The sequence below is a fragment of the Aythya fuligula genome, chromosome 29 (genome assembly GCF_009819795.1).
Source record: "Aythya fuligula isolate bAytFul2 chromosome 29, bAytFul2.pri, whole genome shotgun sequence".
Lineage (NCBI taxonomy): Eukaryota > Metazoa > Chordata > Aves > Anseriformes > Anatidae > Aythya > Aythya fuligula.
The window spans coordinates 2,271,098-2,295,755 of record NC_045587.1 but is presented as its reverse complement, the minus strand read 5'-3'; the positions used below and the strand labels follow the sequence as shown (position 1 = coordinate 2,295,755).

Genomic DNA, 24,658 nt, shown 5'->3' with positions numbered 1-24,658 from the left:
CCGGGGCCGGCGGGGGGCAGCGGGGGGCTCAGCGCCCCTCCCTGGGGGTCCCGCTCCGGACCCTCAGGGCCCCCCCCGCCCCTCCCAAAGCTCCCCCACCCCCGGGCCCGGGCGTCCGGAGCGGGGGGGGCCGTTCCCAGGCCCGCCGCTGCCCCCGGCTGACGCACATCCTCCGCCCACGGCCCCGCCGCTTCCCGGCTCCGCCGCCCACGGCCCGGGGGGGGCCCCCGGAGCCCGCTCCCCGCCCCCGGCCCCCGCCGCCCCCTCCCCTGCCTTGGGGGGGGGGGGGGAGGGAGGAGGGGAACGGAGCCGAGCACCGGGCGCCCCCTCGAGGGGTGGGGGGGGGGGTCCCGGTACCGACGCCCTCCGGTCCCGGGGGGGCACCGCGGGGGGGTCCCGGGGATGGGGGGGGGATGGGCAGGGTGCTCCCCCCCCCACCCCCACTCGGAGGCAGCCACTGGGGGAGGGGGGAGGGAACAGGGGGGCGGCGGGGGCCGGGCACGGGGGGACCGGGGGGGTCCCGGGGGTCTCGGGGGGGGGGGATGGGGGCGGGGGGGTCCCGGGGGGGGCGGCCCCGGGGAAGCTCCGGGCCCCCCGACCCAGCCACGGCGGTGTCGCCCCCTGATAGGTGGAGCCGCTTGTCAATCAAAAGAGAGGGGCGGGAGCGCGCCGCCGGGCCGGGCTGCGCGCTGATTGGCTGCAGCGAGTGTCTGTCAGGGCCGTTGCTAAGGCGGTGCTCGGCGCTAGGCGGGGCCCCGCCCGCCCGCTCTGGCTGCTGGTGGCGGCCTTAGCAACGGGAAGGCGGGGCTAAGCCTACGCTGCGCTGATAGGCTGAGAGCCCCGTCAGTCATCCCCGCGGGAGGCAGGGGGCTGGGCGAGGCCGCAGCGGCCTTCCCATAGGCCTGGGCAGCTGTCAGTGCGCTGTGACGTCAGGCGAGGGGGGCGGGACGTGGAGGCGGAAGCGGAAGCCGGTGGCGCGGCCGGGCCATGGCGGGACGGACGAACGCGGCCTGGGCCCGGCGGCTCCTGGCGGCGCTGCTGCTGCTGGGGGCGGCGGCACCGGGCGGGGGGCGGGGTCAGCGCCAGGACCAGGGGGCCGTGACCGGTGGGGGGGGCGGCACCGGGGTGGGGGGGCGGCCTGCGGAGGGTCCCGGGGCCTGGAGGGGCGGGGGGGGCCGGGGGTGTCGGGGAGGGGGTCCCGGGGGTTCCCGGGGTGGTCCCGGGGGCCTGGGGGAGTCCACGGGGGTCTTGAGGGGCCCGGGGGGGGGGCTCGGGGGGCTGGGGGAGGTTTGGGGGGGGTTCCTTGGGGAATGGGGGATCCCTGGGGTCGGGGGGGGTCTTCAGATGGCTCTCAGGGGGTCGGGGGGGTCTTGGAGGGACTTGGGGGGGTCCTGCTGTGGGCGGGGGCCGATGTCCGGCGCTGTGTCCGCGCTGCTGAGCGCCCGTTTGCTCTGCCCCTCGTCCTGAAGGCGCAGCGGAGACCGTGATCGAGCTGCGTGAGACCCACGCCTGCTACTGGTCTGCCTCCCACCGCTTCTGCTACGCCAACACGCGCGCCCCGCAGTGGCACGACATCTGGACACGGGTGCAGGTGAGAGGGGAGGGGGGGGCAGGTCTTCACCCCCGCCCGGCAGAACCTGGCCCAGCCCCAGCGGTGCCCCCATGCGCTTCCCCCCCCTGTGTGCAGATCCGCATCAACAGCAGCCGGGGCATCCGAGTCACCCAGGTGGACAGCGAGGAGGAGCTGAGGGAGCTGGAGAAGTTCAGAGTGTGGAATTTCCTCTTCTCCTTCCTGAAGGAGAAGCTGAACGACACCAGCATCGACGTGGATCTCTACGGCAACAAAACCTGCCTGAAGGTCGAGGCGCTGGAGGCCGACACCATGTACTGCGTCGTGCTGTCCCGGCGTACGTCTGCTCTGCCGCAGGGCAGTGGGGTCGAGCGCCGGCACCACGAAGGGGCAGCGAGGACCAGGCACGGTCCTGCTGTGAGGGCCAGCAGGGCCGGTCCCTGCGGCAAAGGGAAGGGGGCCCTCAGGGGAGGCCTGCCTTAGTCCTCAGGGTGCAGAACAGGGGGCACAGAGTTACAGACACAGGGGGCTTTTCGGAGGCTTTCCTTGGGCACCGCTTCTCCCCACTCGTTGTTGGTGTGTTGGGGTGGAGTTTGCACTGAGGGTGCCCTGCCAGGGTTTCTCCCAACCTGTGTTTTTTCTCTTCCCAGGATTTGACCCTAAACTCTTCCTGGTTTTCTTCCTGGGCCTGTTGTTGTTCTTCTGTGGGGATGTGCTGAGCCGGTGAGTCCCCTCCTCTCCCCTGTGAGCTGGGGGCTGAGATGTGCTGGATTCGCAGAGCAGCTCTTGTCTGCGTGCTGCAGAAGGCAGATGATCCCCGTCTGCCTCCCTCTGCCTGCCCAGGGGACGCCAGGCCTGCCCCGGGGGTGGCTCTGTGGGGCTCTGTACCATTCCCCTCACCCTTCCCAGGATGCGCGGTGCCTTTCTCGTGGCACCAGGTGCTGGGGTGTGCAGTGCCTGGCTGGCCTCGCAGCCTGCAGGTTCCTGGGCGTCGCTCCTAGCGGGTGTTTGCGCATGGGCGTGCCAAAAGCTGTTAAACACTTTGTGCACGTGTGATCTCCACAGGAGCCAGCTCTTCTACTACTCAGCCGGGATAAGCGTTGGCTTGCTGGCCTCGCTGCTCATCGTCTTCTACGTCATGTCCAAGGCCATGCCCAAGGTGAGAGCGTGAGGCTGGCTGGGGGCGGGGTTGCTCGCAGCTGCCCTTTCTACACCAGCACGCCTGTTCTGGTGAGCGTGTGGGGTTTTGTGGCCTCGGGGTGCCGGGCTGTGGGTCCGGCTCTGCCTGGAGCAAGGCTCGGTAGTCAGGGGGAGGCAGGCACGGGTACCCTCTACCAACAGCTCCTCTTGATTCTCCCGTCTCTCTTCCTAGAAAAGTCCTGTTTACTTCCTTCTGGTAGGAGGCTGGTCCTTTTCCCTGTACCTGCTTCAGCTTGTCTTCAAGAACCTACAGGAGATCTGCAAGTCCTACTGGCAGTACCTGCTCTGTAAGCGTGGGCCCCTCAGACCTGCCAGCTCTCCAGTTCTTGCGGCTCCTACCAGAGCCTTGGCTCGTTGCTGGGGAGCGCTGGGGCTTCCTGGCCCCCGTGTTGCTGCAGACGTTGTGCTTCTGCTCCTGAGAGGCAAATCCCAGCACCGGGGCAGTGCCCCAGCTCCCGATCCCTCTGCTCCCCTGCAGGTTACATGCTGCTGGTGGGCTTGGTGAGCTTCGGTGTGTGCTACCGGTACGGCCCGCTGGAGAACGAGCGCAGCATCAACCTGCTCTCCTGGACCCTGCAGCTCCTGGGCCTGCTGCTGATGTACTCGGGCATCCAGATCCGCCCCGTGGCTTTGGCCTTGGTGCTCATAGCCATCTGCACCAAGCACCTCGACCACCCCCTTCAGTGGGCCTACGCTGCCTACAGGTGAGCGCTTGCACCCCAGCCCTTGCTTGGGCCAGGTGAGCTGCTGGCTGGAGCCCGTGCTGCAGAACTGGGGCATTTTTGGTGGTTTTTGGGGCTGGGGTGGGTACGCTGGGGGGCTGTGCCCCTCCTCCCCGGGTTGTTGTGGGGCAGCGCCGCGTTCCTCGTGTGTGGGAGCCTCCCTTGGGAGCGGGGAGCCACGAGCTCTGCTCCAGCCCACTGCTGCCTCTTGGCCCAGCTCCCTGGGGTCTGGACTGCACTGGGCGCCCTGTGCGGGCTGGGAGGGCAGTAACTGGTGCTGTGCTGCTGGCAGGAAAGCGCAGAGCGCCCGGCTGGGGCCCAGCCCCCCCCGCCTGCTGACCGAGGAGGAGTACCGCATCCAGGGCGAGGTGGAGACACGCAAGGCCCTTGAGGAGCTTCGAAACTATTGCAGAAGCCCGGATTTCTCTGCCTGGACCGCAGTCTCCCGCATCCAGTCTCCCAAGAGGTAACGTCCCGTCACCGTGCCGTCAGGAGACCTCATCTGGGTGCTTCTGAAAGCCCTGAGCCGCTCTGTGCTGCCACCTCTGGCTGCGGAGGCGCAGAAGATCCCCGCCGCGTGTAAGCGGGGCGCTGTGTGGAAGCAGGGCGTGCGGCTCCAGCCCTGGCCCAGCCTCTGTGCTGTGGCTCTGCCCGTGGTGTGGCGTCCCAGAGCACTGAAACCCCACACCCCCAGCTCCCTGCACGCCAGGGCCTCGCAGGCCACTCGTGATGGCACAGCCGTGTCTTGGTGGCTTCTTCCCAGGTTTGCTGACTTTGTGGGCGGCGCCTCTCACCTCACCTCCAGAGAGATTTCTTTCCACGAGCAGGAGTATGGCCTGGGTGGCAGCTTATTTGAGGAGCAGCTGTTTGAGGAGGAGGAGGAAGATGACTCTGATGCAGACTACAGGAATTGCTCCCTGTCCTACAGCCGCCTGGATGCTGATTGAGGTCAGCTGCCCCGGACCCAAGAGGGCCAGGGGCAGAACTGCTGGAGTCACCCTGCTTCCCTGACACCTGTGGTGCCCAAAGCCATGTTTACAGGGGACAGCTGGTGTTGTCTGTGCCCAGCACCTCTGATCCCACCCCAAGCGGGGCTCCTGTGAGCCCTGCAGCAGAGCCAGGCTGGTAGGAGGATACGGGGAGTTGGCACCCTCGTTTTTCCCAGGCAGTTCCAGCATCAAAGCTCTTGTCATCGCAGCTCTCGTTGGCAGAGGGTTGCACGGGGCCGGTCCTTGACCACGGGGTCTGTGCTGCTGCCGAGGTGTAGGACACTGGGCTGGAGTTGAGCTGGACTGGAGCCACCCTTGCGTGCCTCCTGGTGCACACCTGGGAGGGGCAGGGACCTTCCCAGGCCTCGGTACTGAGCTGCCTCCTGTGTGTGCTGAGCCCCCGTGCTGTGGCTGGCAGGGGGGAGCCCCTCTCCCCCCCCCATCTGCCAGGGCGTCTCCACCTTTCAGGGCGGGGATGGAACAAAAGGTCCAGCTCGCGTGCAGATGGCTGCAGGAGACACGTTCATAAAGGAACTTTGGACCCATCCTGCCACTACCTGCGTGCTCAGCACCTGCCCGCTGCAAGGCTGTGGTGTGGGGCGAGCACACCCGGGGGCAGCTGCTCCTCCTCCTCGTGCTTACCAAAGGTGCCCGAGGGCTGCAGCTGCTCAGGCTGTGCCTCTAACTTGTCATAATCCCCTGCAGCTACCAAAAATCCCCCAGTGCTTCCTGGGCAGAGCCCCAGCTCCATGGGCAGGGGGCTCCATGTGCGTGTCGCAGAGCTGGGTGTGAGGCCCGGTGCCCTGCGGGTCGCCCCCAGCACCTTGCGGGTGCTGGCTCAGCCTCCCCTTCTCCCGGTACAGCCGTGCCTCCTGCACCCTGCCCAGCGGGTGCCAGTGCTCCTGTGCCCTTTCAACCTGGTGCCAGGCAGCACCGGGCGCCTGCGTGCTCCTGCAGCAGCACCTGGGAGCGCACCCACAAGGGGCCTGTACCGGGGGGTGCAGGAGCTGTCACGCTGCTGCTTTCAGCCCCGTCCCCACCAAGCTTCTCTCACAGCCAGCGCAGGGCAGGAGGCCTGGTGAAGAAGCCTGGATGAAGCAGAGATCTGAGGGGGGGGTGCCCAAATCTATGCAACTTCTTGTGGGAGTGTGGCCATGGGGGTCAACAAGCTCCACAGTTGGTGATAACGTCGGACTCAACGATGAGGCCAGGAGGAATGTAAAGTGTCTAGAAGGGACAAAGAAGGGCGGTTCAGGAGATGCCTTGCCGTTAAGACATGGACTTTGCTGGGTGTTTGCTGTCAGGCAAAGTTTTTGACCAAAGAATAGTGAAAAAGTACTGCTGCAGAGTGAAGGGTGCAAGAAGGGAGCCTCTCAACAAGGAGAAGTTGAAGTTATGTCATCGATAACGTAGCAGCAGTTACTGATCCTAAGAGAGCCCTGGTGTCTGTGTGGTCTTTATGCCACAATTTCTTTGCAATAAGCCTGCCCTCCCGTAGCCTTACTGCCCAGGGCTGCTGCCCCTGCTTATGCTGTTGATTTACTTCTGGCTGATGTTCGCTCTGCTGCAGCACTGAGCTCTACCCCTGTGTGAGCAGCCTCTGCTGATGCCTCCCTCTGTCCCCTTGGTGTGCTTAATGCAGGTTGACAACTGAGTATATTTTTTAATAAAGGTATGTTTTCTTAATAATGAGCCTCCTTTATTTATCTCCTAGCACCCTTCCTCTGCCCTGGCCCCTCCACCCGTGGGAGCTGGCTTGGCCCAGGACATTGCCCAGTGCCTGAGGATGAGGAGGGGGGACTGGAGGCAGCACCCCTGCACTGCTGGCTCCATTCGGGTGCCTTCACCCCAGGAGAAGCCAGGTTCCTGCCAGCTCCGTACCTTGCCCTCGTTTCCCGGAGCCCCGGGAGGAAGCTCCCTTTGTTTGCCTGACCACAATTAAATTTCTCTCCCTGTTCCTGCATGAGTACGGGGGACAGCGCAGCAGTGGGCTGGGACCCTGAGAAAGGGGCCCGGTGGCTTTGGGGTGCTGCGTGCCTCAGTTTCCCTGCCCTCGGCCGGGCTCCGTGCCCGGGGGAGGGCCCTGGGCCCCCGCCCCCCCGTGGGCCGGCCGGGGCCAAGCCCCAGCACCGGGATCTGGAGCAGCCCCGGCTCGGCAGCTCCAGCAGCCGGTGCTCTGCCCGCGGGAGGTGAGTCCCCGGCCCCTTCGCATCCCCCGGGGATGGGGCTTGGGGGGCAGCACCCCGGTCCCCCACCCCACATCTCGGGGGGCTTCGCGTCCCCAGGGGTCACCGGCGTGGGGGGGAGCCCCGGGAACCGGCACCGCGGGGCTGCCCCGGGGCTGCGGGAGGGGGTCTGTGGGGGGCGGGGGGGTTCTGGTCTGAGTCCCCCCCCAACAGCCCAGTTCTCGCCCCGGGGGTCCCGCAGCCAGCAGCGCTGGGGGGGGGTCCGTGCCCGGCGCCCGGTCTGGGGGGAGGTTTCGCAGCCTCGTCCCGGCCGCTCCCGTCCTCCCGGGAGGCTGCTCCCGGTTTGGGGGGGCTCCCTCGCCCCCTTCGCCCCTTCCCCACCTCGCCGCCCGTGAACTTTCCCCGGGCCCCGGCAGCGGGGCTGGGTTTACAGCCCTAGAAAGGGAAAGGTAAAGCGGGGCTGAAGGTCGCCGGGGTGCGGAGCCTGGGGCTGGGTGGAGCGGGGTCGGAACAGCCCCGGGGTGCGGAGCGCCCCCAGCCCCCGGCCCGGCCCCTGCCCGCCCCCGGTTCCCCCCTGCCAGGAAGAAGGGAGGAAGCGGAGGCTGAATTCATCCCTGCCACAAGAATAGGACCCAGGTGTCCCGGCTTCCTGGCCGGGCTCCTCGCTTCCCCAGCACCGGTGGGCAGGAGCCGGGCGTCCTGCGACCCCCCCCCAGACCCCACAAAGGAGCACCTGGTGCTGGGGCTGCTGAGATCCGGAGGCGTTTTGGGGAAGGGTCCGCAGCCCCCACCTGCTCTGCCCCAGGTGCCCCGGAGCCACCCGGCCATGGAAGCCGCCACCACGCTGCTGGACGCCGAGGCCGTCGGGGACCTGGTGCTGCTGGACCCGCTCACCGAGGAGTCGCTGCTCCGCACCCTGCAGGAGCGCTTCCGCCGCAGCGACATCTACGTGGGCATCGGGACGGGGCCGCGGGGGCTGGGTTGTGGGCCAGGGGGCTGCGGGGGATTGTGCTGGGGTGGGAGGGGAGCGCCGGGGTCCCGGCTTGGTCCTGCTGGCTGTGCGTGCTCACGCGCCGTCCCGCTTGCCCGCAGACGTACATCGGGGATGTGGTGATCTCGGTCAACCCCTACCGGCCCCTGCCCATCTACACCCCCGAGAAGGTGCAGGAGTACAACAACTGCAACTTCTTCGCCGTGAAGCCCCACATGTGAGCACCAGGCACCCTCCTCGGTCCCGTTAAGGGCTTCACCTGCACAGTGGTCCCAAGGCTTTGGGGGCTGGGGGAGTCAACTCAGGGCAGCCCCACAGCCACAGCCGGGGTTCTCAGCACCCCTTGAAGGTCCCTGGGTTCTCCCCAGCCCCCTTCTGACCCCTCCTCACCCCCAGCTATGCCATCGCGGACGATGCCTACCGCTCCCTGCGGGACCAGGACCGGGACCAGTGTATCCTCATCACTGGTGAAAGCGGGGCTGGCAAGACAGGTAGGGGCTGGGCGCCCAGCGGGGCCTTGCGGGGCTGCAAGGGGGCGGTGGGACGGGCGAGCACGGTCCTGGTGCTGACGGCCCCTCTCCTGCAGAGGCCAGCAAGCTGGTGATGTCCTACGTGGCAGCTGTGTGCAGCAAAGGGGAGGAGGTGGACAAGGTGAAGGAGCAGCTCCTGCAGTCCAACCCCGTGCTGGAGGGTAAGCGCCTCGCACCCTGCACCCGTCCCGGGGCTCGGCTCAGCCTCCCCGACCCCCCCGGACCACTGCTGCATTTCCCTGTCCTTCTCCTGCAGCCTTCGGAAACGCCAAAACCATCCGCAACGACAACTCCTCCCGCTTCGTGAGTGACCTGGCAGGGGGTGGCGGGGAGCGGGTCTGGGGGCGTGGGAGCAGGGCTGCCGCTCTCTGCGGGGTCCCCGGCACTGACAGCCCCATCCCTCAGGGCAAGTACATGGACGTGGAGTTCGACTTCAAGGGCGAGCCCCTGGGAGGGGTCATCAGCAACTGTGAGTACTGACTGACTGCCCCCCCCCCACCCGACCCGGGGTCCCGGCCCCGTGCCACGGTGACGCTCACCCCTCCCTGCAGACCTGCTGGAGAAATCCCGCATCGTCCGGCACACCAAGGGCGAGAGGAACTTCCACATCTTCTACCAGCTCCTGGCCGGCGGCTCGGCACAGCTGCTCCGTAGGTCTGGGCCCCCAGCACGGGGGGCTCGGGGGAAGGGGATGTCAGGGGCTTGGGGGGGCTGTGGCTGAGCCCCCTCTGCCCCCCCCCCAGAGCAGCTGAAGCTCCGCCAGGGCTCCCAGCACTACGGCTACCTGAACCGGGAGAAATCCAGCCTGCCTGGCATGGACGATGCAGCCAACTTCCGTGCCATGCAGGTACCGCTGGGGAAGCACGGGGGCTGGGAAACCGTGACACCCCCACCCCCAAATGCCCTGGGGCTGTCCCCATCCCCTGAGCTGCCCCTGCCTGTGCCCAGGATGCCATGGCGGTCATCGGCTTCTCGCCCGCCGAGGTGACGGCGCTGCTGGAAGTGACGGCCGTGGTGCTCAAGCTGGGCAACGTGGAGCTGAGCAGCTGCTACCAGGCCAGCGGGATGGAGGCCTGCAGCATCGCCGAGCCGCGGGGTAGGACCTGGGATGGGACGGGACGGGATGGGACAGGATGGGATAAGATGGGCCCCCCCACTCAGCCCCAGCCCCACACAGAGCTGCATGAGATCTGCGAGCTGATCAAGCTGGACCCCGGCACGCTGGAGCAGGCGCTGTGCTCCCGCACCGTGAAGGCACGGGATGAGACCGTGCTCACCGCCCTCAGTGTCTCCCAGGTGAGCGGCACCTCTCCCCCTGCCCCGTCACCCCCCCGCTGTGGGCTCGTACCCTGGGAGCTCCCCCGGGAATCTGCTGTGAGCCCTGCTCCCCTCTCCCCAGGGCTACTACTGCCGGGACGCGCTGGCCAAGAACATCTACAGCCGCCTCTTCGACTGGCTGGTGAACCGCATCAACACCAGCATCCAGGTGAGCGCTGGGCACTGACCCCCCCGGGCCCCCTCCCCTGCCCAGCCGGGGCTGGGACGTTGCTCAGCACCCCGCCATCTCCCAGGTGAAGCCGGGCAAGCAGAGGAAGGTGATGGGCGTCCTGGACATCTACGGCTTCGAGATCTTCCAGGTGAGCGGCAGGACCCACCTGGGCCCCTCCTGCTGCTGGGGGGAGCGTGGGGCAGGGCTGGGGGCTCCAGCACGGACCTGCCACTCGGGGCCCTTCTCTTGCAGGACAATGGCTTTGAGCAGTTCATCATCAACTACTGCAATGAGAAGCTGCAGCAGATCTTCATCCTGATGACCCTGAAGGAGGAGCAGGAGGAATACGTCCGAGAGGTATCCCTGGCTCATGTCACTCAGGCTGGATGTGGCCCTGAGGAGCCTTGCTGGGACGGGGATGGGGAAGTGCCATAGACGGCTCCGCAGCACGTCCCTTCCTCACCTCGCTCCCTGCCGGGAGAGGATTCAATAGCAGGAAGGCAGGGAGGGATTTGGGATCCCTGTCCCCACAATCGGACATCCGGTTCCTGCCCCACATCAGCTGGGGGGTGTCTGTGGGGCGGGATCCACGCAGCGCGTGTCCAGGGGTCCACGTGTCTGACCCCCATCTGCTCCCAGGGCATCAAGTGGACACCAGTGGAGTTTTTTGATAACGGCATCATCTGCGACCTGATCGAGAACGTGAGTTGCTTCCCACCAACATGTGGGGGGTCCGGGTCGGGGTCCCAGCTCCCCTCCCTTGTACCTTATGCAAGCTGGGGCTGAGCCTGGTGTGGACCCCGGCTGGGGTGGTTTGATGGAGCCCCCGGTCTGTGCTGGTGGCGTTTTTTGGCGCTGGGCACAGCGTGGGCTGGGGCTGACACTGTCCACCAATGCACAGAGCAAGTGCGGGATCCTGGCCATGCTGGACGAGGAGTGCCTACGGCCCGGCGTGGTGAACGAGGACACCTTCGTCACCAAGCTGAACCAGCGCTTCGCCACCCACAAGCACTACGAGAGCAAGGAGACGCAGAACGCCAAGCACGTCACGGACCTCAGCCTGCCTCAGCACTGCTTCCGCATCCACCACTACGCTGGCAAGGTCTGCGGCACCCACGGGCACCCGCAGCCCCGTCCCTGGGTGCAGCCGGGGCACCCCGGTCTTCTTCCCAGTTTTGCATGGGAGCTGCCTGCGGGGCTGGGCTGGGGCAGAGGCTGCGGTGCCTTCCTCTGTTGCCCGCTCTCTCCTCCCTGAGTGCTCCCCTGCCCACAGGGGTGGCAGGACCCCTGGCGCTGACCCTTCTCCTGCACCCAGGTGACCTACAACGTGACGGGCTTCATCGAGAAGAACAACGACCTGCTGTTCCGCGACCTGTCGCAGGCCATGTGGGCCGCCCGGCACACGCTGCTGCGCTCCCTCTTCCCCGAGGGCGACCCCCAGAAAGTCTCCCTCAAGCTGCCTCCCACCGCCGGCTTCCAGTTCAAGAACTCGGTGGCGACACTGATGAAGAACCTCTACTCCAAGAACCCCAACTACATCAGGTACCAGCCCTGGGGGGACCCCGCACACCAGACACGTGGTGGGAGCCCCCCTGTGCCCACCGCCACCCTCCTGCAGGTGCATCAAGCCCAACGACACCAAAACGGCGATGCTCTTCACGCCGGAGCTGGTGCTGGCACAGATCCGCTACCTGGGGCTGATGGAGAACGTGCGGGTGCGGCGGGCGGGCTACGCCTTCCGCCAGCTCTACAACCCCTTCCTGCAGCGCTACAAGATGCTGGGCAGCAAGACCTGGCCCCGCTGGTCGGGCAGCGACAGGTATGGGGGGCATCGGACCGGAGGCGCATCCCACAGCCCCACAGCTGTGGGGTGGAGAGGTCTGAGCAGCCTCGTGCCCTCATTGTGCAGGGAGGGGACTGAGGTGCTGCTGTCAGAACTGAAGTTCCCCCCGGAGGAGCTGGCTTACGGCTACACCAAGATCTTCATCCGCTCACCACGCACTGTGAGTCCAGACAGAGGGGGACCCAGTGCAGGGCAGGGTCTGATGCAGGGTGGGGACCTGCCCCACAGACCCCTCGCCCTGCTGTGAGCCCCGAGCGCATTGAGGGGGCTCCTGGGTGATGTTGCAGCCCCCAGAGGCTCCCTGCAGCTCGCCCTCACTTTCTGCAGCTCTTCGACCTGGAGAAGCGGCGCCAGGAGCGCATAAATGAGCTCGCCACCCTCATCCAGAAGATGTTTCGGGGCTGGCGGTGCCGGACCCAGTACCAGCTGATGCGCAAGAGCCAGATCATCATCTCCGCCTGGTTCCGGGGCCACGCGGTGAGGAGGGGGCAGGCAGGGGTCCTGGCTGCACTGCGCCCTCCCAGTCTTCCTCCCGAGAAGGGGAGATGTGGCAGGGGGGAGCGGTCTGCACCCCCAGCATCCAGCCTGGAAAGCGAAGCCCAGGCTGGGCACAGGGGTAGGGTCCCCAGGTGAGAGCCCCCCTGCTCACCCTGCCGCCCCCACACTCCCCCCTGCAGCAAAAGAACAAGTACAAGCAGATGAAGCGGTCGGTGCTGCTCCTCCAGGCATACGCACGGGGCTGGAAGGTGAGGGCTGGGCACCCTGCGGGCTCTTGGGGCCGTGCTCCGGGGCCGGCGGCTCTCCCAGCACGGGCAGGGGCAGGGGGCACGTGGTGGGGGTGTGGGGGGCTCCGTGGCTCTGCCATGCCCTGGGGGACCAGGCTCATCCCATCTCTCTCCGTCTCTCCTTCCTCCTCTCCTGCCTTTCTCTCCCTCTCGCTCCCTATGTGTGTTGGTGTTTCTCCCTCCACCTCTGGGCTCTTTTGGGCTCTGACTGTCCCGCTGCAGTCTCGCAGGCTCCTCCGGGAGCTGAAGGTCCAGCACCACCGCCACCTGGCCGCCAGCACCATTTCTGCTTACTGGAAAGGGTACAAGGTAACGGGGCCAGCCCCCCCACGGGGCCACGTGCCTGTGAGCTGCTCTGTCCTGCTGTCCGTCCGCTGCGCCCAGGGCTGTCTGTCTGTCTGCCCTGGCCCACCCTGTCGGGCTGGGGCAGCTGTCCTGTCCATGCAGGGCCAAAATGGGGGGGAGAAGGTTGGGGAGGGGGGAATGCAGACTCATCCCAAGGGGACCTGTGGAATGGGGGGGATGCGGTGGCGAGGTCCCGGTGCCCGGGCTGACGGCCGCCTCCCCACAGGTCCGCAGGATGTACCGGCGATATTTCCGCTCCGACGCCAGCACGCGCCTGGCCAACTTCATCTACCGGCGGCTGGTGAGCAGGGCAGGGGGAGAGGGGGCTCGGCGCCTTCCTGCCCCCCAGCTGTGGGGCTGGGCCAGGGGACCTCCCCACCCACCACCATTCCAACCCCCAGGTGCAGAAGTTCCTCGTGGGGCTGCAGAAGAACCTCCCGCCGATGTCGGTGCAGGACCGGACCTGGCCCCCGGCACCCTACAAGTTCCTGGCGGGCGCGAACCAGGAGCTGAAGAACATCTTCTACCACTGGAAGGTGGGCGCACTGGGAACGGGGGGGGCTGTGTGCTCCCTGTGTCCCTCTGCACCAGCGGCGCTGCATCGTCCCCGTCCCTTTGCAGTGCAAGAAGTACCGGGACCAGCTGACACCACAGCGGAAAGCCCTGCTGCAGGCCAAGCTCTGCGCCAGCGAGCTCTTCAAGGACAAGAAGACGCTCTACAGCAAGAGGTGCCACCTCGCTGGGGGGCTCGGGGCTGGGGAGGGGGGTGCGGGGGTGGCACCGGCTGATGGCCCCTGTCCCCAGCCTGCAGCAGCCCTTCCAGGGCGAGTACCTGGGGCTGACGCAGAACCCCAAGTACCAGAAGCTCCACGCCGTGGCCAAGGACAAGCTGGTGATGGCTGAAAGCGTGATGAAGGTGAACAGAGCCAACGGGAAGGTGAGCCCCGTCCCCGTCCCCGCCGTGCTGGGGGGGCTGCAGGGCCACGCTCACCACCGATACCCACAGACGGTGCCGCGCCTGCTGCTGCTGACCACCGAGCACCTGGTCCTGGCCGACCCCAAGGCCGCGCAGCCCAAGACCGTGCTCAGCCTGAGCGACATCCACAGCGTCTCCGTCACCCGCTTCTCCGACGGCCTGCTGGCCCTGCACCTCAAGGAGGTACCGTGCTGCTGGGGGGCCGGCTGGGGTCGGGGGGGGTCCAGGTGGCACTGACCCCCCCCCCTCACCCTGCAGACCTCCACGGCGGGGAACAAGGGTGACCTCCTGCTGGTCAGCAGCCACCTCATCGAGCTCATCACGCGCCTGCACCAGACCCTGATGGCCGCCACCTCCCAGGCCCTGGCCCTGCACATCACAGACCAGTACGGGCGGGGCCGGGGTGGGGCCAGAGGGGGCGTGGCTTGGGTGGTGGGGTGGGTGGGGCTTGGGTGGGTGGGGTACATGGGGTGGGGTGCATGGAGTGGGGCTCTGGGTGGGGCAGGATCGGAGGCAGCTGATTGGGCAAGAGGGGAGGGGTGCGGCAGGGTGTGTCCCCCCCTAAGCCCCGCCCCCTCGCCCCCCCCACAGGTTCTCCACCCGCTTCCAGAAGGGCGACGTGGCCATCACCGTGGTGGAGTCGGCCAAGGGCAGCAACGACGACATCCCCATCTGCAAGAAGCGGGGCAGCCACAAGATGGAGGTCCTGGTCCACTGAGAGCCCCCCCTGCCCACCGGGCACCTCCCCTCCCTGCATCGCCCCCACCCCACTGGGCCCAGCAGCAGAACTACCACAGCCCCATTAAATGTGTTTTCTGGTGTCTGCACGCGGGTGGTGTCCTGGGGACGTGGCCCTGTTTGCGGCACAGGGGGGACCCAGGCGTGGGATGGGAGCCCCAGGATGCGGCAGCGCGGTGCTGGGGGGGGGGGGGCACAGCCCAGCCCAGGGACGGAGCCCCCCCAGCCCCTCGCCTTTCCTGCCGCCTGATTGCAGCGAGCGCTCAGCTCAGCGGTGATTGGAAAGGCCCCAAATTGCGGCCACTTTTCCCATTAAGTGGGAAGGAGGCTCGCTCGGCTGCAGCCGCAATTTCTGGCCGGCCGCAGGCAGCTGGCACGTGAGGTCCCTGGCGCCTTCCCGCCTGCGCTTACCACCCCCATCTCCCACCCCCCCGTCTCCCACCCCTCCTGCAGTCAGCCTGCCCCTCTGCAGGACCCCCCACGGCACCCCCCGTCAGTGCAGAGCCCCCGTTGCTCCCACGCTGGAGCCACCTTCGGGGACTGAGACCACGGCCAGAGCCGTGCGGGGGGACACCAAGGAGCCACCGCACGTCCCTGCTGCAGCCCTGCTCCCGCAGGTCCCTATGCAGCTCCGTGCCCCCCCCTTCCCCTCACTGCCTTTTCTCTCCTGCACGCGTCAAAGCTCCGGGAGAGGGATTTTTTTCCTGTCCCCACACGTCACCCGCGTTAACTTCGAGAGCTGACAACTCCCCGTCACGGCGGCAGCAGCAGCAGCTCCCAGGTGGGCCTGGAGCGAGCGGCGCGCTTTGCTGTGCACGGGCTGCATGTGCGGGCACGCGTGCCGGGGCACTTGGGCAGTGCGTGCACATGCAGGGGGCACGTGTGTGCACGGGGGTGCCTCCGAGGGCTCGCCGCGCTCCCCGTGCCCCGCAGGGGCTGTGCCACCTCCCAGCGCAGGGACCCCCCCCCCCTCCCATGCATGGAGAGGGGCCAGAGCCGTAAACAAGCCCGGGGCACCGCTGCTTTTCGCGGCTGCTTGGCACCACACAAGTAGGTGTTATTAATTAATTAGGCTGTCTCTGGCCAGGCTCCGATTTAATTAACATCCCCGGCACTGCAGATGCTGCCCTGCCCCGGGCTGTGGTGCCACGTGAGCCACCGCGCTCCCGCTGCCGCCTCCCCTCCCGTGGGGCTGCCACAGCCGCCTGTTGAGGGCTGGCATCTGTGGCTCGTGCTGGTTGTCAGAGCTGGGCTCCCTCCGGTCCTTCCCATCCCATCGGCTTCCCCCCATCGCCCTCTCCATCTCGGCTCGGCTGTGGGGCATTTGGTTGTGGGGGGTTTGGTTGTGGGAGGCTGCTCCCTCCAGTGCTGGGGGGAGCAGGATCGAGCCTGGAGGCAGAGCTGGGCCGTGCTTGGAGGGGCCAAGCCCCCATCATCCTGGTCACAGAGGGGCTTGGGGGAACACGGCCACACATGGGGTTGGATCTAGGGCTGCTGGGACCCCTGGAGGTGGGTGTGCTGGACACAGACAGCACGGGACCAGGACCGGGCAGGTGGGGAGAGCCCCAGGACAGGACAGGAGGCACGGGTGGGCTGTGCAGGGAGAGAGTGCCTGTGCACCTCTGTGCATGCCGTGCGGCCCGTGTCCTTGCACACACCTGTGTGTGCATCCCAGGAGCTCAGCCATGACCCACTGCACCGTGAGCCCTCCCGGAGCCTGCCTGCACAGCCGAAGCACTCACTGGTGGCTCTGCCAGTGTGGCAGCACTGTGGAGACAAGGACTGGTGTGCGCACACGTGCCAACAGGCTGTGGCGTCTTCGGAAGCGTGTCCCACCGCATGCATGACGTGTGCAGGGCCGGGGGTGCGTGGGCACGGCGCTGGCTGCGTGCTGGCCCCGTACCCCGCGGCGGCACGACGTGGCGGGGAGCTGGCGAGCCCACGTGGGCACGCTTGGGCCGCGGTGTGACTGCGCGTGTAACGGGTGTCACGGTGCCTGCGTGGGCGTTGAGCTGCAGGGTGGGGGTGCCACCCCCCGCGGCCCCCATTGGCAGCTCTCCTCTCGCCCACCCACGCCGTGCCACGGGCAGGGCCCCTTATTTAGCTCCGCGCTGCTGACAGCGCTGGGGTGCTTCACCTCCAGGCTGAGCGTGCCCGAGAGCCATCGGCACAGCCTGCGGCCGCTGCCCACTGCCTCTCGCCGCTCCGCAGCCACCAGAGGCGAGGGACGCGCTGCCCGCACTGCAGCTGAGGGCTGAGCAGGTCCCCGAAACCCGTGCCAGGTACCCTGGGGTCTCCTGGAGAGGCCGCTGCCTCTGCTCCTTGCCCAGCGTGGGCTGGGGGAAGGTGAAAGGGAGCTGGAAGCTGCAGCAAGAGCTGGGCTGGGAGGAGAGAGGGGTGAAGGAAGGTGGGGAGGGCTTGGGGGGGTCATTGGAAGCCTGGGGCTGGGACCTTCCTGGGGGGCTGTGGCTGTCGGAGGGTGTGTGCGTGTTGGTGTGGGTGTCTGTGAACGTGTGCAAGGCTGAGTGGGTGCCTGTGATCTCTGCGTGTCCGTGCTCCATCCTGCCTGCATTTCCACCACCCCAGCTGGCGTGTGGCGGCACAAACCCGGCACAATGGGCACAAGTCCTGGCACAGGACCCCCAGCTCTGCACTGCAGCCATTCTCTCTCCTCCCCAGTCCCCCAGCACCTCTGCAGTACATCTCTTGCACTGCAGCCCCCCACCGCGTCCCCTTTGCCCCCCCCCCCGTTTTTCTTCATGCCCCCACCGTGCCGCAGCCCCCTCCAGCTGGAAAGGGCTGGGGAGCGTTTGCTCGACTGCTCCGACAACGCCGGCTGCCCCCGGGCCCCCATCTCTCGTTCCGCTGCTTTCCCCTCCCAAAACCTTGCCCCGGTCCGCGCCGTCCAGGGGGCGAGGGGCGACCCCGGCCGCTGCTGACCCCTCCCGCAGGTCGCCCGCCCCGGCGAGGATGCGGAGCCGCGCGGTGCTCGCCCTGCTCGCCCTGGCCCTGCCGCTCGCCCTCGCCCGCTTCGCCGCCGCCCCGCCGCCGGGCCCCGCGCTCCGCTCCCAGGTAGGGCCGAGCCGTCGGGGCGGCCGTCGGGGAGGCACCGGGCGGCCCCCGCCCGCGCTCACCCCTCCGCTTCCCCGCAGAACGGCCCCGGCCCCGAGCCGCTGCTCCCGGTGCTGCCCTGGAGAGCCCGCGGCGGCCCCGGAGCCGCCTTCGCCGCCCTGCTGCAGCTGCTGCGGGAGGAGGACGCCGGTGAGGACGGTCCCGGACCCCGCCCCGACGGCAGCGCTCAGCCTCCCGCTTCTCTTCCAGGTTCCCCGGCGCTGGCATCTCCCCAGAAGCGTAAGTCCGCTCCGCTCCGCTCCCGGACGGTGCCAGCCCCGCAGGGGCGGCCGAGGGGGGGCCCCGGTGCGGGCACGGAGCGGGGCCGGGCCCGGTGGGAGCTGACGCCGGGCTCTCTCCGCAGGGGACATGCACGACTTCTTCGTGGGGCTCATGGGGAAGCGGATGGCGGAGCCCGGTAGGGCGGCGGGGGAGGACCGGGGGGCTGCGGAGCCGCAGCGGAGGGGCTGACCGCAGCCCCCTTGCTCCCCAGGGTCCCCCCCGGACGGCCCCAGAGCCGCCGGGTCCCAGCGCTGGGCGGCGTGAGGAGGGACCGGGGGGCGGCGGCGCCGGGACCCCCCCGCCGGGCTCCGTCCCGGGCATCGCTGGGGGGGCTCCGGGGGCCGTGTCCTGGCGCCTCGGAGCGGGCGGCGGCTGCGGGGCCAGCAGGGCACGGAGGCGAGCAGCGACTGCGGAGCCGTCGTGGGAGCCCGTCGGGGCCGGGGCCGAGACCGGGAGCGGGGCCGGGACCGGGACGGGAGCGGGGCTGGGGGCGGGAGCGGGGCCGCGCTGCCGTCCGCGCTGTACGGGCACCAGAACCCAAACATCGCCCCTCGCCCTGGCTCGCTCTGTGCCTCCGCTGCGCCTCGACGGGACCCGACGGGCCCGGGGCGGCCCCGGGAAGGACACGGGGAGGAGACGGGGAGGACGCTGGGCGGGGAGGACACACGGGGGGGGGGCTGCTCATGGGCTACAGCGACCCCCACACACACCTCCCCCCCCCCACATCCCCACATCTCCACCTGCCCCATCTCCCCTCGACGTCACCCCCAATGTTCCCTTGGCCGCCCCCACCTCCCATCCCCGCGCCGTTCCAACCCCGTTAACCCCCCCCGGCCCCGTGCCCCCCCCCCCCCCCTCCCCCGCAGTTCCCCTCCGGGCCGTGGCGGCGCTGTGGCCCCGACGGCGGGGCCGGGCGGCGGAAGGCGGCTCCGGTGGCGGCCGGCGCGGGCGCTCGTCGCGGCGGCGGCCGGCGGAGGGCGGGGCGGCGCCTTTGTGTGAGCGAGCGGCGATGGTGCGGGGCGCCGGGCGGGTAAGGAGCCCCCCCCCACCGGGGCCGCCCCCCCCAACCCCGGGGCCGACCCCCCCGGGGCCACCCCCCACCCCCACCCCCCCCCCCCCCGGGGCCGCGCCGCCCCCCTCGGTCCCCGGCTCCCCTCGCCCCCCCCCCCCCCATTCCCGTTGCCCCCCCTCGCTTTCTACCCCCCCTCACTTTTCTGACCCCCCCCCCCCCTTCCTCTCTTTCTGACCCCCCCTCGGTGTCCCCCCCCCACGGGTTCCCCCCTGACCCCCCCCCACGTGGTCTCCCCCACCCGAAATCGCGGCAGAGTGGCCAATTCTGGGCTGCTTGGTCCCCCCCCCCGGTTCCCATTCCCTCGGTGGCAGATCCGTGCCCCCCTCCCCTCACCCCCCTCCTCCTCCCCCCATTGCCCGGTCTCTTCCTCTCTTCCCCCCCCCCCAGCACCCCGGATTGGGGGGGACCCATCCTCGGCTCCCCCTGCACCCACAGACCCCTCCCCAGCACCCCAGGGTGGGGGGCACACTTCCTCAGCTCCTCCTGCACCCACAGACCCCCCCACCCGCCCCAGGGTGGGCAGGGGGCTCCAGGCACACCCCAGCCAAGCACCCCCCAGCCTGCCCCCCCCTTTTCTGTGCTATGGAAGCTGGCACCAGGGCGCTGGTGTGGGACCCCCTCAGCAAACCGGGCTTTTGAGACGCGCTTCGGCCAGTTCCCCTTCGTGTCCCCACGTGTCGGGGGCTTTCAGTGCCCTGGGTGCTGAGGGTGGGCTGGGGGCTCGTGAGCAGGGAGGGGTGGCCGGGCTGGGGGCTGCAGGATGGGCCGGGAGGTGGCCCACAGGGGGCCCAGCGCTGCGGTGGGGGGCGAGACCCCATCAAAACGCCCCCGTGGGTGCGGGGGAGACCTGAAGCGAGGGTGGGCGGCGGGCAGGGGTCTGCGAGGCAGCGGTGTTGGAGAGGCCTGGAGGTGAGCCCCCCCCCAGCACTCTGTGAGCGGCGGAGCCGAGCACGGTGCCCAGGACACAGCAGGAGCCTTGGGGCATCGCTGGCAGAGCCGGCGGCTTTTTTCCTTTATTTGCTGATACGAGAGGGGCTCCGTTCGCCTCCACCTCAGGAGCTGGTTCCCAGTCGCTTGTCAGGAGGGGGGGGTGTTTGAGGTAAGACTGCCGCGACACCTCTCTGGCTGTAAAGGTGTTAAAGTTTTCACGTTTTCCTCTCCGCAGAGCCCCTTGCCCTGCCACTTTCTGGATGCCAAGCACCTCCTGCGGCTGATGAGGGCGTGAAGAAGCAGCTGAGCAGGACAGGGACCCCCAAGCAGCTGCTAAGATGGGCATGAGGATCAAGCTGCACAGCACCAACCACCCCAACAACCTGCTGAAGGAACTCAACAAGTGCAGGCTCTCCGAGACCATGTGCGACGTCACCATCTTGGTGGGCACCCGCTCCTTCGCCGCGCACAAGGCCGTCCTGGCCTGCGCCGCGGGCTACTTCCAGAACCTCTTTCTGAACACGGGGCTGGACGCCGCTCGGACCTACGTCGTGGACTTCATCACCCCGGCCAACTTCGAGAAGATCCTCAGCTTCGTGTACACCTCCGAGCTCTTCACAGACCTGATCAACGTGGGCGTCATTTACGAGGTGGCGGAGCGGCTGGGCATGGAGGACCTGCTGCAGGCCTGCCACTCGACCTTCCCCGACTTGGAGAGCTCGGCCATCCCCAAGCAGCCCTCCCTGGCCATGGGCGAGGGCCGGTCGGGTCCTCTGAGCAGCGCCTCCTCTGAGCAGAACCATTCGCTGGGGGAAATCCGGAGCGGCGGGGAGCATTTTGGCCCCGAGCGCGGTTACATCCTGCACGGGGAGGCAGTGGGCAGCTACAAGGAGGACGACAGGAATAACGCGAGCGAAGGCAGCCAGGCCCTCGCCCTGATGCAGCAGCAGCAGCCTCCCAAGACGGAGCAGGAACCAGATGTGGAGCAATTCGCTCCTGCCGTGAGCATGGCAGCCCAGCCCAGCCTGGGCAGCGTGAACGTCGTCGTTCAAACCACCACGAGCTCCTGCCAGCAGTATAAAGTCCAGAGCAACGGTGACTACAGCAAGGGCGGCTTCTTCTCCACCGACGCTTCCCTGGACATCTCCACGGGAAGCAACTCCTGTCCCAGCAACAGCAACCACTCCAAAGAGCAGGGCTTTGTGCAGATGGATGAGCTTCAGCTGGAAGATTTGGGCGAGGACGAACTGCACTTCGAAGATGCCAGCGAGGAGCTGGGCCCGTCAGAAGAAGTCATTGAGCTGAGCGACGACAGTGAGGAAGAGCTGGCCTTTGAGAACGACAGCCGGGATAGCAAGGCCATGCCCTGCCAGGTGTGCAAGAAGGTGCTGGAGCCCAACATCCAGCTGATCCGCCAGCACGCCAGAGATCACGTTGACCTGCTGACCGGGAACTGCAAGGTCTGCGAAACCCACTTCCAGGACCGGAACTCCAGGGTCACTCACGTTTTGTCCCACATCGGCATCTTCCTCTTCTCCTGCGACATGTGTGAGACCAAATTCTTCACCCAGTGGCAGCTCACCCTGCACCGCAGAGAAGGGGTGTTCGACAACAACGTCATCGTCCACCCCAGCGACCCGCTGCCGGGGAAGGTCGGCGCGTTTGGCGGGGGGTCCAGCTCGGAGCTGGCGTGCGCCGCCTGCGGGAAGCCTTTGGCCAAAGACTTCCACACCGTCCGCAACCACATCCTGGACCACGTGAACCTGAAAAGCCAGACGTGCGGCGTTTGCGATCAGAGGCACCTGAGCCTCTGCAGCCTGATGTGGCACGCCCTGTCTCACTTGGGGATCTCGGTCTTCTCCTGCTCCGTTTGCGCCAACAGCTTTGTGGACCGGCACCTCCTGGAGAAGCACCTGGCCGTCCACCAGAACGTGGAGGAGGCCCTTTTCCGCTGCCACTTCTGCGGGCAGAGCTTCAAGCTGGAGGCAGCGTACCGCTACCACGTCAGCCAGCACAAGTGCGGCGGCGGCCTGGACATCCGACCCAGCTTCGGTGACCGGCTCCAGCCGCAGGGCCTGCAGAAGAGGAAGCTGCCCGAGGAGTTCCTGAGCGAAGACCTGGCACTGCAGAGCCAGCCAGGCAACAGTAAGTACAGCTGCAAGGTCTGCGGGAAGAGGTTTGCCCACACCAGCGAGTTCAACTACCACCGGAGGATTCACACCGGGGAGAAGCCCTACCAGTGCAAGGTGTGCCACAAGTTCTTTCGCGGCCGCTCCACCATCAAGTGCCACCTGCGGACGCACTCAGGGGCCCTCATGTACCGCTGCACCGTGTGCGGCCACTACAGCTCCACGCTCAACCTCATGAGCAAGCACATAGGCGTGCACAAAGGCAGCCTCCCCCCGGACTTCACCATTGAGCAGACTTTCATGTACATTATCCATTCCAAAGATGCGGAGAAAAACGCGGACAGCTGATGGGGTGAGGCAGGGCAGGGCCAGCAAAGGAGCAAACGCTCACGACAGAAGCTGTGGAGAAACGTCGCTTATTTTATTTAATGGTCAGGCGTCATTGATGGAATCCTCCTTTTCTATTTTTATTATTTTTATTATTTTTTTTTAATTTTTGGCCTTGCTAGGGCTTTTTAGATTGGCATTGTACAAATCAACAGCACGTAAGCTACATCACTGTTTCTGAGAAGTCCATCGTGTTTACTTACCTCTGATCCTGTTAGAGGCCAATGAGTTTTGTGTTTTTAGCATTTCTCACTAGGTTTTGAATCTAGATTTTTTTTTTAAACCTTTTAGCCCACTTGACTAGGCTAACCCTCAGTTTGAGCTTACCCACAAACTGATGCTGCTAAGATATTTTGACACCTGACCTCAGTAGAGAGGGACAAAGCTAGAGCAGGATGGTGCTGGACTTGAAGAAAAAGAAAAAAGACAGGAAAACAAAGACTTGTTCTAGGCATCACTGGGGTTCTGCTGCTATTGTGAGGAGAGTCTGTGTCACAGGATCAGCCTTGCCACCGTGGCTCCGCTGCAGGGGAAATGAGCAGGCAGTGAGGCGGGATGCCAGGGGCAGGCGACGGAGGGTGGCTGGGGGCTCTGGGCACGTTGCTGCCGTGCCCACGATGCTGCTGCCATCTTCAAAGACCCCGTTTTTGGACAAAGGGAAAGGAAGGAGCCGGCCACCTCGTGGCAGGGAGCAGCCCGAACAGAGGGCTGCTCGGCGGGGATGGGTGCTGCAAGCAGGGAGGTCCCATGGAGGAATGGCCGAGCGAGGCAGGGCAGAGGCTCCGTGCTGAGGGATCGGCTGCTTCCTAGGAGGTGTTTTGCAGCCCTTCCTGGGACGACACTTCGCTGCGTCCCAGGGCGTCGTGTTGGAAGCTGCCAAAGAGCAGCATTGCTGAGGCTGCGTGGTCCCGGCGCACGAGCACAAGACAAAACCGTGGCCTTATCTCCTCGTTGGTGTTGTCGGGAAGGATGGAGCTCTGCCGGAGGCATGGCCCCTGCTGCTGCCACCACTGCCACCGTGGGTTGCCGCATCCCAGACGCGTCTCCTCGCTGACGAGCGCTGCAGGACGGTGTCGGTGCCGATGTGAGTCCGTTTGCCTTCTGTCGCGACGCCGTGACCGTGGCGCGTGCTGGGGTGGCCGCTGGGAGCCGCGTGTGCTGCAGCGTGGGCTCCCGGGGCCGGCCCGGCCCTGCCGGCAGTGTTTACACCAGGAAGGGTGGGACCGGCTCGTTCCCATGCTATCCTGCTGTGGGGCAGAGGTGGAGAGGAACATATTTTTCCAAATACCACAGCGTGAGTTATAACTGCCCTTAGGTAACTCATACTACCTCACAAACAGGAAGCGCTTTCAAGCTACAGTCGTCGTAAATTGGGCTCCTGTGCTTCTGCAAAGATATGCTGTTACAAAACAAAACTAGTGATTTGCAAACCCTGTGAGATCACCCTGCTTCCCCCTCCGCTCAAAGGGGCAACCCGCAGCCCAGCGTGGTCCGGACGCGTGGTTCGTGAGCTAGGAATTCCTGGGGATTGCTCCCCCCGCTCCACTGTGGCCTTGGGCAAGTCACTTCACCTCTTTGCCTCAGTTTCCTCATCTGTAAAATGAGGGTGGTAACACTTGTGGTACCGACCTACCTCCCTGGAGTGTGCTGAAGATTACTGGCTCACATCTGCAAAGCGCGTGGAAGATACAAAGCACCTCGTGAGTATTAACGTGTAGCATCCGAGGAGATGACAGCCTCCATCCTCTCCTGTCCTGCACCAGTCTCCTGAGGTACGATGGCCACCCAGCTGGGTCATTTTACTTCTGTCACAGCCTTCCCCATCAAAAGCAACTCTTCCTTTAGTCCCATCCAAGTCCTGTGGAAAGAGCTATGTAGCAATAGAAGGTGGGGGGAGGCTGAAACGTGTGGGTTGAGGTAAGGACAGGGAGATCTCCCTCCACTTGCCGTCATGGGCAAAACAGCCTTGGCTTGGGGAAGACTAATTTATTGCCAGTGAAGAACAATAGAACAGAGAGAACTAAAAGCAAACTAAAACCACCTTCCTCCCATCCACCCTCTTCTACCTCCTCCCCCAGGCAGTGCAGGGGAGCAGGGGCTGTGGTCAGCCTGCAATGCCTCCTCTCCGCTGCTCCTTCATCATCACGCTCTTCCCCTGCTCCACGCGGGGTCCCTCCCATGGGATGCCGTCCTCCCCAAACCGATCCCAGCTCTCTGTGGGCTGCAGCAGCCTCCTTTGGGCCCGTTGCCTGTTCCCCCCTGGTCCCCTCCAGGGGAACTCTGCTCCCACACCTGGAGCACCGGCGCGCCCTCCTTCTCCCACCTCGGTGTCTGCACAGGGCAGAGGCAGAGGAGCCGACCTCACTTGGGAGGAAAAAGGGAA

At 66.7% G+C, this 24,658-nt stretch overlaps 4 protein-coding genes across 5 annotated transcripts; all 4 read left to right on the top strand.

The window, feature by feature from the left end:
- The first annotated feature begins 987 nt into the window (after positions 1 to 987).
- On the top strand, positions 988 to 6,159 carry NEMP1 (nuclear envelope integral membrane protein 1). The gene is made up of 9 exons (XM_032204729.1): positions 988 to 1,105; positions 1,470 to 1,591; positions 1,688 to 1,907; positions 2,221 to 2,293; positions 2,636 to 2,729; positions 2,943 to 3,057; positions 3,249 to 3,474; positions 3,785 to 3,958; positions 4,256 to 6,159. Exons 1-9 carry the CDS (start codon positions 988 to 990, stop codon positions 4,437 to 4,439), a joined length of 1,326 nt encoding a protein of 441 aa, XP_032060620.1. The 3' UTR covers positions 4,440 to 6,159.
- A 1,334-nt stretch (positions 6,160 to 7,493) lies between these two features.
- Positions 7,494 to 14,344, top strand: MYO1A (myosin IA). 2 transcript variants are annotated; one of them, XM_032204817.1, is made up of 28 exons: positions 7,494 to 7,616; positions 7,760 to 7,875; positions 8,055 to 8,149; positions 8,245 to 8,349; positions 8,445 to 8,491; positions 8,594 to 8,657; positions 8,740 to 8,838; positions 8,932 to 9,035; positions 9,137 to 9,284; positions 9,366 to 9,484; positions 9,588 to 9,674; positions 9,760 to 9,825; positions 9,930 to 10,034; positions 10,317 to 10,379; positions 10,579 to 10,779; positions 10,993 to 11,219; positions 11,296 to 11,496; positions 11,587 to 11,680; positions 11,848 to 11,997; positions 12,198 to 12,266; positions 12,528 to 12,614; positions 12,877 to 12,951; positions 13,052 to 13,186; positions 13,272 to 13,378; positions 13,455 to 13,587; positions 13,657 to 13,809; positions 13,885 to 14,012; positions 14,218 to 14,344. In XM_032204817.1, exons 1-28 carry the CDS (start codon positions 7,494 to 7,496, stop codon positions 14,342 to 14,344), a joined length of 3,228 nt encoding a protein of 1,075 aa, XP_032060708.1. The 2 variants fall into 2 exon arrangements, with proteins under 2 accessions (XP_032060708.1, XP_032060709.1); XM_032204818.1 differs by lacking the exon at positions 12,528 to 12,614.
- Positions 14,345 to 17,334: 2,990 nt separating this feature from the next.
- TAC3 (tachykinin precursor 3) lies at positions 17,335 to 17,946 on the top strand. Its single transcript, XM_032204728.1, has 4 exons — positions 17,335 to 17,436; positions 17,517 to 17,625; positions 17,686 to 17,715; positions 17,840 to 17,946. Exons 1-4 carry the CDS (start codon positions 17,335 to 17,337, stop codon positions 17,944 to 17,946), a joined length of 348 nt encoding a protein of 115 aa, XP_032060619.1.
- A 796-nt stretch (positions 17,947 to 18,742) lies between these two features.
- On the top strand, positions 18,743 to 23,058 carry ZBTB39 (zinc finger and BTB domain containing 39). Its single transcript, XM_032204812.1, has 2 exons — positions 18,743 to 18,787; positions 19,995 to 23,058. The coding sequence occupies exon 2, from the start codon at positions 20,098 to 20,100 to the stop codon at positions 22,234 to 22,236; it is 2,139 nt and encodes a 712-aa protein (XP_032060703.1). The 5' UTR covers positions 18,743 to 18,787; positions 19,995 to 20,097; the 3' UTR covers positions 22,237 to 23,058.
- Positions 23,059 to 24,658: the final 1,600 nt, after the last annotated feature.

What these genes read in the sequence shown, in the direction of transcription:
- MYO1A (XM_032204817.1), top strand. Translation starts at nt 7,494, where the DNA reads ATGGAAGCCGCCACCACGCTGCTGGACGCCGAGGCCGTCGGGGACCTG. An exon ending in ACTTCATCTACCGGCGGCTG is followed by an intron (nt 12,952 to 13,051) that starts GTGAGCAGGGCA and finishes TCCAACCCCCAG; the next exon opens with GTGCAGAAGTTCCTCGTGGG. An exon ending in TGGCCCTGCACCTCAAGGAG is followed by an intron (nt 13,810 to 13,884) that starts GTACCGTGCTGC and finishes CTCACCCTGCAG; the next exon opens with ACCTCCACGGCGGGGAACAA.
- ZBTB39 (XM_032204812.1), top strand. Translation starts at nt 20,098, where the DNA reads ATGGGCATGAGGATCAAGCTGCACAGCACCAACCACCCCAACAACCTG.
- NEMP1 (XM_032204729.1), top strand. Translation starts at nt 988, where the DNA reads ATGGCGGGACGGACGAACGCGGCCTGGGCCCGGCGGCTCCTGGCGGCG. An exon ending in GGACCAGGGGGCCGTGACCG is followed by an intron (nt 1,106 to 1,469) that starts GTGGGGGGGGCG and finishes CTCGTCCTGAAG; the next exon opens with GCGCAGCGGAGACCGTGATC. An exon ending in CTGCGTCGTGCTGTCCCGGC is followed by an intron (nt 1,908 to 2,220) that starts GTACGTCTGCTC and finishes TTCTCTTCCCAG; the next exon opens with GATTTGACCCTAAACTCTTC.
- TAC3 (XM_032204728.1), top strand. Translation starts at nt 17,335, where the DNA reads ATGCGGAGCCGCGCGGTGCTCGCCCTGCTCGCCCTGGCCCTGCCGCTC. An exon ending in GCCCCGCGCTCCGCTCCCAG is followed by an intron (nt 17,437 to 17,516) that starts GTAGGGCCGAGC and finishes GCTTCCCCGCAG; the next exon opens with AACGGCCCCGGCCCCGAGCC. An exon ending in GCTGGCATCTCCCCAGAAGC is followed by an intron (nt 17,716 to 17,839) that starts GTAAGTCCGCTC and finishes CTCTCTCCGCAG; the next exon opens with GGGACATGCACGACTTCTTC.